The sequence below is a fragment of the Pristiophorus japonicus genome, chromosome 3 (genome assembly GCF_044704955.1).
Source record: "Pristiophorus japonicus isolate sPriJap1 chromosome 3, sPriJap1.hap1, whole genome shotgun sequence".
Lineage (NCBI taxonomy): Eukaryota > Metazoa > Chordata > Chondrichthyes > Pristiophoridae > Pristiophorus > Pristiophorus japonicus.
In genome coordinates this window covers 41,983,548-41,995,557 of record NC_091979.1, presented here as the reverse complement: position 1 = coordinate 41,995,557, position 12,010 = coordinate 41,983,548, and the positions used below count along the sequence as shown (strand labels likewise).

Below are 12,010 nucleotides of genomic sequence, written 5' to 3'. Positions count from 1 at the left end.
CACAGAGTGATCTGGAAGGAAAGAAGTACCCAGTCTGCAACATTTTCTAAAGTTATAAAAAAACAGAAAGCATTTCCCAGAAGTAACTGAAGTATTTTAAATTCGAATAAAAGAAAATGTTACCCTAGGAAGAGTAATAAGCCATGTAAACATTACTTAGTTTTTGTCATTTTATGATGGAATCTCTATCGCTATCCAATAGAGAGAGGGCTGATGGTGAGTGTGATGTATGTGTCTGAAAGCAAGACTGGGGCAATGAGATGCAGAGAGAGATGCTGGAGACTGGCCCAGGTCAGCTGACCTTTGTTACTTATTTAGTAGTCATCCTCGATACGAGGGACCACCTAAGATTTAGAAAATATATATACACATGCAGAATACCCTGCAGACTAAAGCCAGACTAACCAGCACTGTGGGCAGCCATTTCTGAACAAGCACATCAGAATGTCAGAAGCCACATGATCCCAGGATTTGCATATTGAAGTGGTAGTATTAACATTTATTTTTAAATCAAACTTTTGCACTCCAGCACAGTGAGGGGGCTATTAGAGCTGACACAATAAACCCAAATACCGAGGATTCACAAGCTGTCAGGATTGCAGAGGTGAGAGCAAATATAATTTTGCAGATCGAAGAGACAGCAGCAATTTTTTTTACCACGTGCAAAATCTTTTGGGTTGAATTATACTTGTTGTATTTACATTGGCATTAATGCCACTGCAAGGTAAATTGATATTTTTTGAGTGGCACCAAACATAGCATCTGAGCAACATTAATAAGTCAGACTGAATGAATTTTTCTCTGGATTTTGTGTTAATGTCCTGGATTTTATACGGAGAAAGAAATGGCATCGCCATGGCAGTGGGAGTTTAAAAGCTGTTTCCTCCCTGGCTGGGAGCCTGATTTTCTTTTAAAATTTAAACAGCCATCACATCCATAAGTGAAAACATTTTATTTTTTAAGTTTTGACAGTGCATTGTGGCACAGTGACATTTCTCCATCTCCGACATAATATTAATAATGGGATGATGTCCAAGCTAATGTGCGACTCAGAAGAGTTTAAAATATTGCCCACACTTAACATTCTATAAATATTTCCCCATCATCGCCACCTCCGTAGTGGCACAATGCAAAATGTCTAACAGGAGAGTGGCACAGAAATACACTGTGAACAGCTAAATACCATTCGAATCGTGGATTATTCTTGCTCTCAACAGATGCCCATGTTGATGGTTTTAACAAAACACTGTTTACACAAGCCCTCTTGTACAATGCTCAGAGCAAGAAGTCGCCTGATGATAGGGTTCAAATCCATTATACTAAAACAGAAAGGGCTTGCTATAACAGTACATCAGCTTGCATGCTGGATGTCAGACGCAGGGCTGATTCTATTATTACTTGCCAGCGTGGGTGCCAATTCCCTGTGTCTCAAAGAGCCTTGAGGCACTGTTAAGTGCATTGCATAGAGCAATGCAGAAAATGCTGCTTCTCGCTGCCAAATAAGCATTGATAAATATTAATAAGAGACTTTCAAATAGATGCAATGGAATTGCAGTAGGACTCCCAGGAGGAATTGGTCGTGCATCTCAAATCCCAACGCCACATCCTCCTCACAATTAATAATAAAAATCTGGAAAATAAGGAAACTAAGGTTCAAAATAGTATTTTTGTCATATCTGATTCACTGGTGTCAGCTGTGTCGAAATTGGGTTTCAAAAGGTAATTTTTTTTCAAAGATGTGTCACCACTCTGACTGTGGCATGGAAGGGGTTGTCACAACATGTGTGTCATCCATGTAAGGGATTAAAGTTGATTCAGCAATTCCTGGCAATACATCAATTCTGACTGTGTTCTGTCTTTCATGGCACACTATAAAAGAGAAGAGCCACAGCATGTGGGGCAAAGAGAGCAGAGCAAGCCGATTTAGTTATGTACTTGTGCCGTGTAATGCAATGCAAACATATTTTCACTACAATGCAAATTAGCCCTTAAAGCATTGCACTCCAAATCAGAAAGCACTAGTTCGAATCTCAGTCTTGATGCAAATAACCTTGCAGGTGAGTTTTTGCAATTTTGAGCAGAACAACTGGATAAAACAAAATCAATTGTAATGGCGGCGACTGCCAAATCTACCGGACTGATTTTTTTGTTTGCCTTCCTCACTCCTTTTCCTCAATTGTTTTCCTTCCCATCTTCCTGAGCCATTCCCAATGTCTGAGGCTAAACAGTGAGCATGAACAGGCCATTTGGCTAGCAATATTTGGACTTCTCGGACACCTTTACTGCAGTTATTGTTCCAAGGCACTTCACCGAGTCAGGAAAGATGGCAAGCAGGAGTAGCAGGGTGAGAGAGTGTGGTGGAAGGCATCACGGCCAAAATCAATCCTGTCATCAACTGATGACCAGATTAATGGCGATTAAGAGCTCATTCTCCACTCCTGAGGCTCAATTTTCCCCAAAGCTTTTTTTTGGCGTACTTGAAGAGTTTTGCCCATTTTTTGGGGGCCCAGGTACGCCTATCCTGTCCTTTAGTTTTAGGGGTGGAGTCTTGATCTGCGCCAAAAAGATCGGGTTGTCACGGTAACCAGGGACACAATGCGGGCTGAGGCTGCAAAGTGAAACATACAGCCAGCTCGCAACACATTAAAATACACTGCAGCAATTTAAAAACACATTAAAATACATTGCAGCAACTTACCTCCAATTATTAAAGTGTCTCCCCCCCCTCGCGATGCCGGTGCCGATCCCTGCCCCTATCCCAGGCCAAAGGCCCTCCCAATCCGCTCCCCTGCCCCTAGCCCCAAAGGGCCTCCCGGTCTGCTCCCCCGCCCGCCCCTAGCCCCGAGTGGCTTGCCGGCCTGCTTCCCCTGCCCACCCCTAGCCCAGAGTGGCTTGCCATTCCGCTCCCCAGCCCCTAGCCCTGGCCGAGTGGCCTCCTGGTCTGCTCCCAGTCCCTATCCCAGACCGAGTTGCTTCCTCCCTCCCAGTCCCCGCACCTAACTATACCCGAAAGGCTTCCACCCCCTCTCTCTTACCTCTCCTGCTGTCCGGGCATCTGCTGCACATACCTGCGCCGATTTCCTTACCTGCACCGATTTCCTTCACTCTCCAGAAGGTTTTTCTGCAGAGGCCACATACGCTGGCCTAAGAAGAACTGGTGTAACTCTCAGTTGGCCAAACTTCCCTAAATGGCCAGAATTGGTGTGGGTGGCAGGTTATGCCCCCTTTGGCTGAAAAAAACTTGCCTAAAAAAAATCATAACTGAGTTACACTGGTGCAAATTGATCAGGGAAACTTAGGCCAAAAAAAGCAGCCTGCTCAAAAAAAACGGCGCGGATCACTGGGGAAAATTGAGCCCATTGATCCAGAGATGTCAATACATTAACATCATGAGCGAGCAGATAAAGTGTGCAAGTAAAGCAAAAACAATTTAATATGAACGCCTGCACAGGTATCCCAAGTACTGCTAAGTGGTAGTGATCGACTATGTGGAATACTGAAACATTTACAGAGATACTTGGAGGAAAGCCTCCAATTGGTTTAGATGCTTTTTCAGATGCTGAAGCAACTAACCTCGATAAGAATATGAGAATTAGGAGCAGCAGTAGACCAAACGGCCTCGAGCCTGCTTTGCCATTCAATAAGACCATGGCTGATCTTCAACCTTAACTCCACTTTCCTGGCTCGATTCCCATATCCCTTGATTCCATTAGTATCCAAAAATCTATCCATCTCCGCCTTGAATCTACTCAACAATTAAGCATCCACATCCTTTACGGTAAAGAATTCCAAAGATTCACAACCCTCTGCATGAAGAAATTCCTCCTCATCTCAGTCTTAAATGGCCGACCCCTTATCCTGAGACTGTGCCCCCTAGTTCTAGACACTCCAGCCAGGGGAAACAACCTCTCAGCATCTACCCTGTCAATCCCCCTCTGATTCTTATATGTTTCAATGATATCACCTCTCATTCTTCTCAACTCCAGAGAGTATAGGCCCAACCTACTCAATCTCTCCTCATAGTACAACCTTCTCATCCCAGAAATCAATCTAGTAAACCTTCATTGCACCATCTTTTAGGCAAGTATATTCATCCTCAGATAAGGAAACAAAAACTGTGCACAGAACTCCAAGTATGGTTTCACCAAAGTGTTGTGCAATTGTAGCAAGACTTCCTTCCTTACTCTTGTACTCCAACCCCCTTGCAATAAAAGCCAACATGTAATTTGCCTTCCTAATTGCTTGCTGTACCTGCAGGCTAAGTCTGTGTTTCCTGTGTGAGGACACCTAAATCTCTCTGAACACCAACATTTAATAGTTTCTCACCATTTAAAAAAAATTCTGATTTTCTATTCTTCCTACCAAAGTGAATAACCTCACATTTCCGCATATTACACCCTATATACCCTAATTAATACAGATTGTAAATAGCTGAGGCCCAAGCACTAATCCTTGCAGCACCCTACTAGTTACAGCCTGCCAATCAGAAAATTATCCATCTATCCCTATTCTCTGTTTTCTGTCAGTTAACCAATCCTCCATCCATACGAATCTATTATCCCCAACCCTATGAGCCTTTATCTTGTGTAACAATCTTTTTATGGGCACCTTATCGAATGCTTTTTGGAAATAAATATGACTTTTTTTAGTGTGTTTCGGACCTGTGAACATGGGCTTTTCTGCGTAGATGGTTGACAGTTAGCAACCTCGCCTCCCTTAGGGAATGGCACTGGCTCCAAATTGTTACTGGTGGCTGCAGGACGAGAGCCTCAGAGTCCTATTGTTAAAGGCCATCCGAAAAAGATGGCCTTAATGTAATTTTTCTTGTAAGTGACTCGCTAATGTGTTTCACTGCGCTGCTCCCTTTCTCTGACCTTTACACGGATTAATTGTCACAAAATACAAAGGGAGATGAGAATCTTCAGAATATTCTTGGAAAACAGAGTAGAATTAATTGAAATAGCTGGATAGCACAGGCTGAGTCCATTAGAGGACTCAATAAAATTCAAGTTTGAGCGGTTCACTGTGCGGCTAGCCATCTAAAAACCATTCTGCAGTAATGTCCCATCAGTGCTGACATATGCATGGTTTTTTTCCATTTATTGTGTATCAGCTTTGGCTCAGTGGGTAGCACTCGCCCCTGAATCAGCAGATTATGATTTCAAGCCCCACGCCAAGAGACTTGAGTGCATAATCTAGGCTGACACTCCAGTGCAATAATGAGGGAGTGCTGCACTGTCAGAGGTGCTGTCTTTCGGATGCAATGTTAAAATGACGCCCTGACTGCCCTCTCAGATGGGCATAAATCAGCCCATTGCACTTTTGGAGGAGCAGGGAAATTATCCTGGCCAACATTTATCCCTTAACCAACATCACTAAGACAGATCATTTATCTCATATTGTTTGTGGGACCTTGGTGCTCACAACTTGGGCGCTGCATTTTTCTACATTACAGTCGGTCATTCACTTCAAAAGGACTTAATTGCCTGTGAAGTATTTTGGAAGGTCCTGAGATCACAAAAGGCGCTATATAAATGCCAGTTGTTCTTTCTTTAACTGTAAAGCTTTTATTGAACAACATCCTTGTATACCTGGCACCTGGGTTCAAACTTAGTCTGGTCACCCAAGGTAACATTTCTGTCGGATGACTATTAGGTCAAAAGTGGAATGAATGTGGGATTTCTCAATCTCGATCTCCAGTAGACCACTGGTTTTCAACTTTCTCTGTAGGGGACCCCTCCACAAATAGTGGCATATTCCAGGTGACTATAGTAACTTTTGAAAGGAGATGCCCAAAAGAAAATAATGCTGTCACCACACAGGGTGATATTTACTAGTATGCAGCAACAAAAATAACATGCAAATATATCAATACTGAAAATTATGGAATAAAGAGTTGTCTGATGATCTTGAGGACCCCAGTTTGAAACCTATACATTAGACAAGCCCACCGCAGGAACCTGTCTTCTCATTCACCACAACTGCCACTAATTCTCAATGAGACTGTGAGGTAGGTAGTCCAAGATTACATAAAATTACATCGAATTTACAGCACAGAAACAGGCCTTTCAGCCCAACTGGTCTGTGTCGGAGTTTACGCCCCACACGAACCTCCTCCCACCTTACTTTTCTAACCATATTTGCATGCCCCTCTATTTGTTTCTCCCTCATCTCCTTATCCAGCTTCCCCTTAAATGCATCTATGCTCTACACCTCAACTACTCCATGGGGTAGCAAGTTCCACATTCTAACCACTCTCTGGGTAGATCAGATAAATATCACAATGGTGAATTAAGTGGTGCTAAAATGGGAAACTGGAATCAATTCCTGTTACCTCCAGCAATCAAAACAGACAATTGCTGAACTGGCCTCCAGGTAACAAAAAATACCTTCAGTAGAATTCAATGCACCCAGGGGATTTGTTCCAGTCTCTCCCTTGCAAATTAAGTGTTTAGTCAGTCAGGCCTTGGAATTGTTAACGTGTTAATAACCAATTACATGTAGCTTTATGACATTAAATAAATTATTTCAAGATATTACCATCAAAGAATATACACACTTGGCTCCAAAATGTTGTGCACTTCAGTTTGAAGCCCAAACTGGTATCTATTTGGGTTCAAACAGAATGTAACCTGTCTGCTACAGAGAATGACACTTTGGTAAGTCATTAGAAGTTCCTAATCAGACCCTGGAACACATCACTGAGCACTGCCCTCGGAGGAAATTTGCAGGCAGCCTGCAAGATATCCACACTGTTACACCGGAAGCTTTGGCCTGGATATCCAACTTAAATATTGACATTTGATTTACTTTTGCTACGATCATACGAAAGAAGAAGAAGATTAGGATAACATAAAGTGAAAACTGTATTGAGCCTGTTTTGTTCCATACTTGAAATGAGACGTAATGATGTGCTTAGAAGCAATGTGGTGTAGCAATGTAGCAACATGGAGAAAGCACGGCAATTAGGCTTGAAAAATTAGAATTACCATGGTAAAAAAATAGCCCAAGCTTAATGGGTAATTTGTTTCCTTCCCGTCCTATCAATGGCTACTGCTTATAGTTAATATTTTTCATACTTTTCTGACTTTTTTCATTGTTGGTACATTTGTTTTATTTAAAGAAATACCTCAATGACTGTAATATTAGATACAGAGAATCAGAACATAATACAGAAAGTGGTTATTTCCCACCAAATACACGATTGAGTATGATCAGGCCATAACACCCATGGATTCCGTCATCTGATTTATCAGTGCCTTATTTTTCAACACTAGTTCTTCTTTATATATCCAAAATGAGAAATTTATGCTAAACATTTATTAATCACTGGTTAGGTCTCAGCTGGTGTACTGTGTTCAATTCTGAGCACCAAACTTCAGAAAGGATGTCAAGGCCTTGGAGAGGGTGCAGAGGAGATTTACCAGAATTATACCAGGGATGAGAGACTTCAGTTATGTCGAGAGACTAAAGAAGCTGGGTTGTTCTTCTTAGGTTGAGAAAGAAAGAAAGATTTGCATTTATATAGCGCCTTTCATGACCACTGGATGTCTCAAAGTGCTTCACAGCCAATGAAGTACTTTTAGAGTGTAGTCACTGTTGTAATGTAGGAAACGCGGTAGCCAATTTGCACACAAGCAAGCTCCCACAAACAGCGATATGATACAGACCAGATAATCTGCTTTTTTGTTATGTTGATTGAGAGGTAAATATTGGCCAGGACACTGGGGATAACTCCCCTGCTCTTCGAAATAGTGCCATGGGATCATTTACGTCCACCTGAAAGAGCTGACGGGGCCTCGGTTTAACGACTCATCCAAAAGTCAGCACCTCCGACAGTACAATGCTCCCTCAGTACTGCATTGGCGTGTCAGCCTAGATTTAAGGGGAGACTTAATAGTGTTCGAAATCATGAGGGGTTTTGATAAAGTGAATAAGGAGCAACTGTTTCCACTGGTAGGAGGGTTCGGTAACTAGAGGACACAGAATGAAGGTGATTGTCAGAGGGGAGGTGAGGACAATTTATTTTGCAGCTAATTATTATGATCTGAAATGCACTACTTGAAAGGGCGATGGAAGCAAATTCTATTGTCGCTATAGAAAAGGGAATTAGATATATACTTGAAAAGGAAAACACTGCAAGGTTGTAGGGCAAGAGCGGAGGAGTAGAACTAATTGGATAGCTCCTTCAAAGAGCCGGCGTAGGCAAGATGGGCCGAATGGCCTCCTTCTGTGCTGTAAGATTCTGTGAATTTATACCACACATTTAAAAAGGATGCTATCGGGAGTTTTAGTTTAGCTACAAAAATTATTTGCATTGTGAATAAACCAATGTATAGAGAGATATTAAACCATAAAAGTCGACAGTGCAGAGTAAGACCATTGTGTCTCTTTGCTAGAGCAATTCAGGACTAAAACCTCTGCCTTGCTTTCTCCCCATGGATCCGTATTGTATCTTTTCTAATATTGATCCAATTCTCTCTTAAACGATGCAATGGTTATCATAGAAATTTACAGCACAGAAGGAGGCCATTCGGCTCATCGTGTCCGTGCCGGCTGACAAAGAGCTATCCAGCCTAATCCCACTTTCCAGCTCTTGGTCTGTAACCTTGTAAGTTATGGCACTTCAGGTGCACATCCAAGTACTTTTTAAATGTGGTGAGGCTTTCTTTCCCTACCAGGCAGTGAGTTCCAGACGCCCACCACCCTCTGAGTGAAATAAATTCTCCTCAAATCCCCTCTAAACCTCCTACCAATTAATTTAAATCTATGCCCCTTGGTTATTGACCCCTCTGCTAAGGGAAATAGGTCCTTCCTATCCACTCTATCTTCGCCCCTCATAATTTTATACATATCAGTTAGGTCACCCCTCAGCTTCCGCTGTTTCAAAAAAAACAACCCCAGCCTATCCAATCTTTCCTCATAGCTAAAATTCTCCAGTCCAGGCAACACCTTTGTAAATCTTCTCTGTACCCTCTCGAGGGCAATCAAATCATTCCTGTAATATGGTGCCCAGAACTGCACGCAGTACTCTAGCTGTGACCTAACTAGTGTTTTATACAGTTCAAGCATAGCCTTTCTGCCTCAATAACTCCTTCTGGCAAACTACTCTTTAACTAAAATAATTTCTCCAAATAACTCTAACAAATCCAAAATTCTCAAAGCATTTCACATGCATTATTTTTGAAGTGCAGAGATTGTTGTTAGGTTGATAAACTTGTTTGTCCAGAGACCTCAGTGCAGTGCTGAGGGAATGCTGCACTGTCGGAGGTGCCGTCTTTCGGCTGAGACGTTAAACCGAGGCCCCATCTGCTCTCTCAGGCGGTTGTAAAAAATTCCATAGCATTATTCAAAGAAAAGAAGGAGAGTTCTCCTGGTGTCCTGATCAACTTTTATCCCTCAACCAACACCTAAAATTGACTATCTGGTCAGTATCTCATTGCTGTTCGTGGGACCTTGCTGTACATCCACTTGTTGCCACGTTTCCGACAATACAACAGTGACTACAGCTCATAAAGTTAATTAGCTGTAAAGTGCTTTGGGACATCCTGAGGTCATGAAAGGTGCTATATGAATGCAAGTCTTCCTTATCCAATACAACAGTTTCATGTCAATCTGTCAGCCTTTTTTAAATAGTTTTATCTTTGCACAGTTTCAGCTTCCCGAGAATAATATCAAAAGGCTGTGGTTGGCTTGCAGTTTGCAGTCACATTATATAATGCAACCACTGCAGGTAACAGTATAGGCTGTTGCCGTTATAAGCAACCATCCCTTCACCCTCATCACCAGACACAAATGCTCACTGAACTAAGAGCTAACATTTACATTTATTTTGAACTTTTCTACCTCAAATTTACCAAAGTTCAGTAAAAATTAATTTTAGGCACATTTACGAGCGAAGTAGTACGTTGGATGGTCCAGGAAACCCGAGGTGAGATCTCGTCCTCATCCAATAGTTTACTTCAAAATAGAACTACGTGTGGCACAAAAGAAACATTGAAAAAGCAAATGTTGCTCATTGCTCACCTGTAGCATTCAGATTTAGGAGCAAGTGGCGATCAAAGGATGGGCTACTAAATGGGTTACAAAGATATCCAACAATGATATCTATAACAGAAGTTAGTTGTGTAGCATTGTCCTCATTATAACACTCGGAGCATACGGCAACTTCTGATATTACTTAGTCTCTCAGGGTCGCTCCCCGTTAGAGAACTGATGTAAAATATTCTCACTGAAGCAATGCTATTTGCACAGCTCCTAAAAATAGTGTTCACGGAGAGGAGTAACTGCTGTCAAAAGCAGCCATTATGAGCTTATATGTAAACTACTTTTAACCTCGATTGCGCATTGCTTTTAGCAAAGGCTGAAAGATGTGAAAGGTACATTGTGGATCCAAATAATTAACCAATTTAAAACCAGGGAAAAGAAAGCTGCACTCTGTCGAGAAAAGAAAAGTAATGGCACACAATTCACTTGAGCAAAAGATTTATCAACATAAAGGAGGCACCATAAACACTGTCCCTAACACTATAGAGCTATTTCGATCCTGGCCTTTCATGTCAACTGTATCTCAGAAGTAGCCAACAGCAAATGTGATCTATCACTAAAAATACAGCTTTATCATGAGTACCATGTTGCTATTCATCCTACTCTCATTCAAATGCCACAGTTTACCATAAAAAATGGTTAAAGCATACTAGGATCCAGCTGTGTGAAAATTATGTTCGCTAAGCATCCTCCATACTTGTGCTGGAAGCAATATTCTGCTGGAGCGCAGTGCTCCGTCGTCCATTGAGAAAAACACACACACACACTCCTCCAGGGGACAGTATGGATTTTAACTTTGGATTTTGAACTGGTAAAAATAAATGAGCACTTCAAATACTTCAATGGGCACGCAAGTTAATTATTCTGTTATTTTTCTCTCACTCCAAACACTATGCTAGCAGTTGTCGGGTTGAGGTTGTTAAAGCTTGACAGAGCGAAGACACTATCCATTGCTGTTGCTTTCTGTTATTGCTGCTGAGAGAGCGAGAGACAAGGTTTGCTGGTGACTACAGCACAGGCAAGCCACCAGTCTCCACATATATCTACAGTATCATTGCCTGGCAATGCAAGCTTTAATGGAGGATTATTACAGGTGTCACTGAATTAAAAGGAATATCTGCCAGTGAGAGAAATAGCAACCAGTGTTTGTTTTTTTTAAATGTTCTGTGTGCTGCTCGCTAGACTTTTCTAATCCCCTCCCTCTCACCACTTCACTCGCACAACATATACTCACCGCCTCCGAGTCATCGAATCCATGCAGGTACAGATTGTCGTACATGGAGCTCTGATAAACCAGCACTGCTGATAAACACCACAGAATATAAAGATGTCAGTCTGGCTGCAAATGGAAAGCCAGGAGGCCCAGGATCCCGGTGCCTGCTGATGTCTGTTACAGAGATGCGTAGCCCAGTCAAGAATCAAAGAGAGAGAGAGGCTGTTCATTCACATCATGGAGAGCAGGCTATCCCCAGAGGTTGCTCAGACCTGGCATTTCTCTGCCTTTCAACTACAGAATAAAAAGCATCCTCTCCTCATCAGGTCCTGATGACACGGCCAGAAGGGGATGCTCTGATTGGCTGAGCTAGACTCCAGTCAGCTGAGAACAGCCTTTGTTCCTCTAGTCTGTAGATGAGGAGCCGATGGTAAGGGGGGAAAAAGCTTCTTCACCTCCTAAAGAGATTTGATAAATTCCTTCTGCATTAGATAAGCAAGTTATTTTTAGCTATTTGTACAGGGACATCCGTGTTCAGCCAGTCGCAAATATTCAATTTCTTATCCTTATTTTGACATCATCACCAGGAGATATACAATTAATCTGCCTTTATGTTTGCATGGAAATTACATGCAGAACACGCCTGTTGGATATTCCTATTGGTAGGCCAACTGAAGCATGTAAGCATTACTATTATTTCAGCTAATTTCACACTTAGCATAGGCTTATTTGCATCATTGTGCAGCTCTT

At 42.0% G+C, this 12,010-nt stretch overlaps 1 protein-coding gene across 3 annotated transcripts in view; it reads right to left on the bottom strand.

Annotated features, from left to right (window-relative positions):
* The window catches only part of cacnb4a (calcium channel, voltage-dependent, beta 4a subunit), a 287,970-nt gene extending 276,357 nt beyond the window's left edge, over positions 1-11,613 (bottom strand). For all 3 annotated transcript variants that reach the window (XM_070875297.1, XM_070875299.1, XM_070875298.1), the window contains exon 1: positions 11,282-11,613. In XM_070875297.1, coding sequence (XP_070731398.1) covers positions 11,282-11,326 — 45 coding nt within the window. In that variant the 5' untranslated portion in view covers positions 11,327-11,613. The remainder of the gene's footprint in view (positions 1-11,281) is intronic.
* Positions 11,614-12,010: the final 397 nt, after the last annotated feature.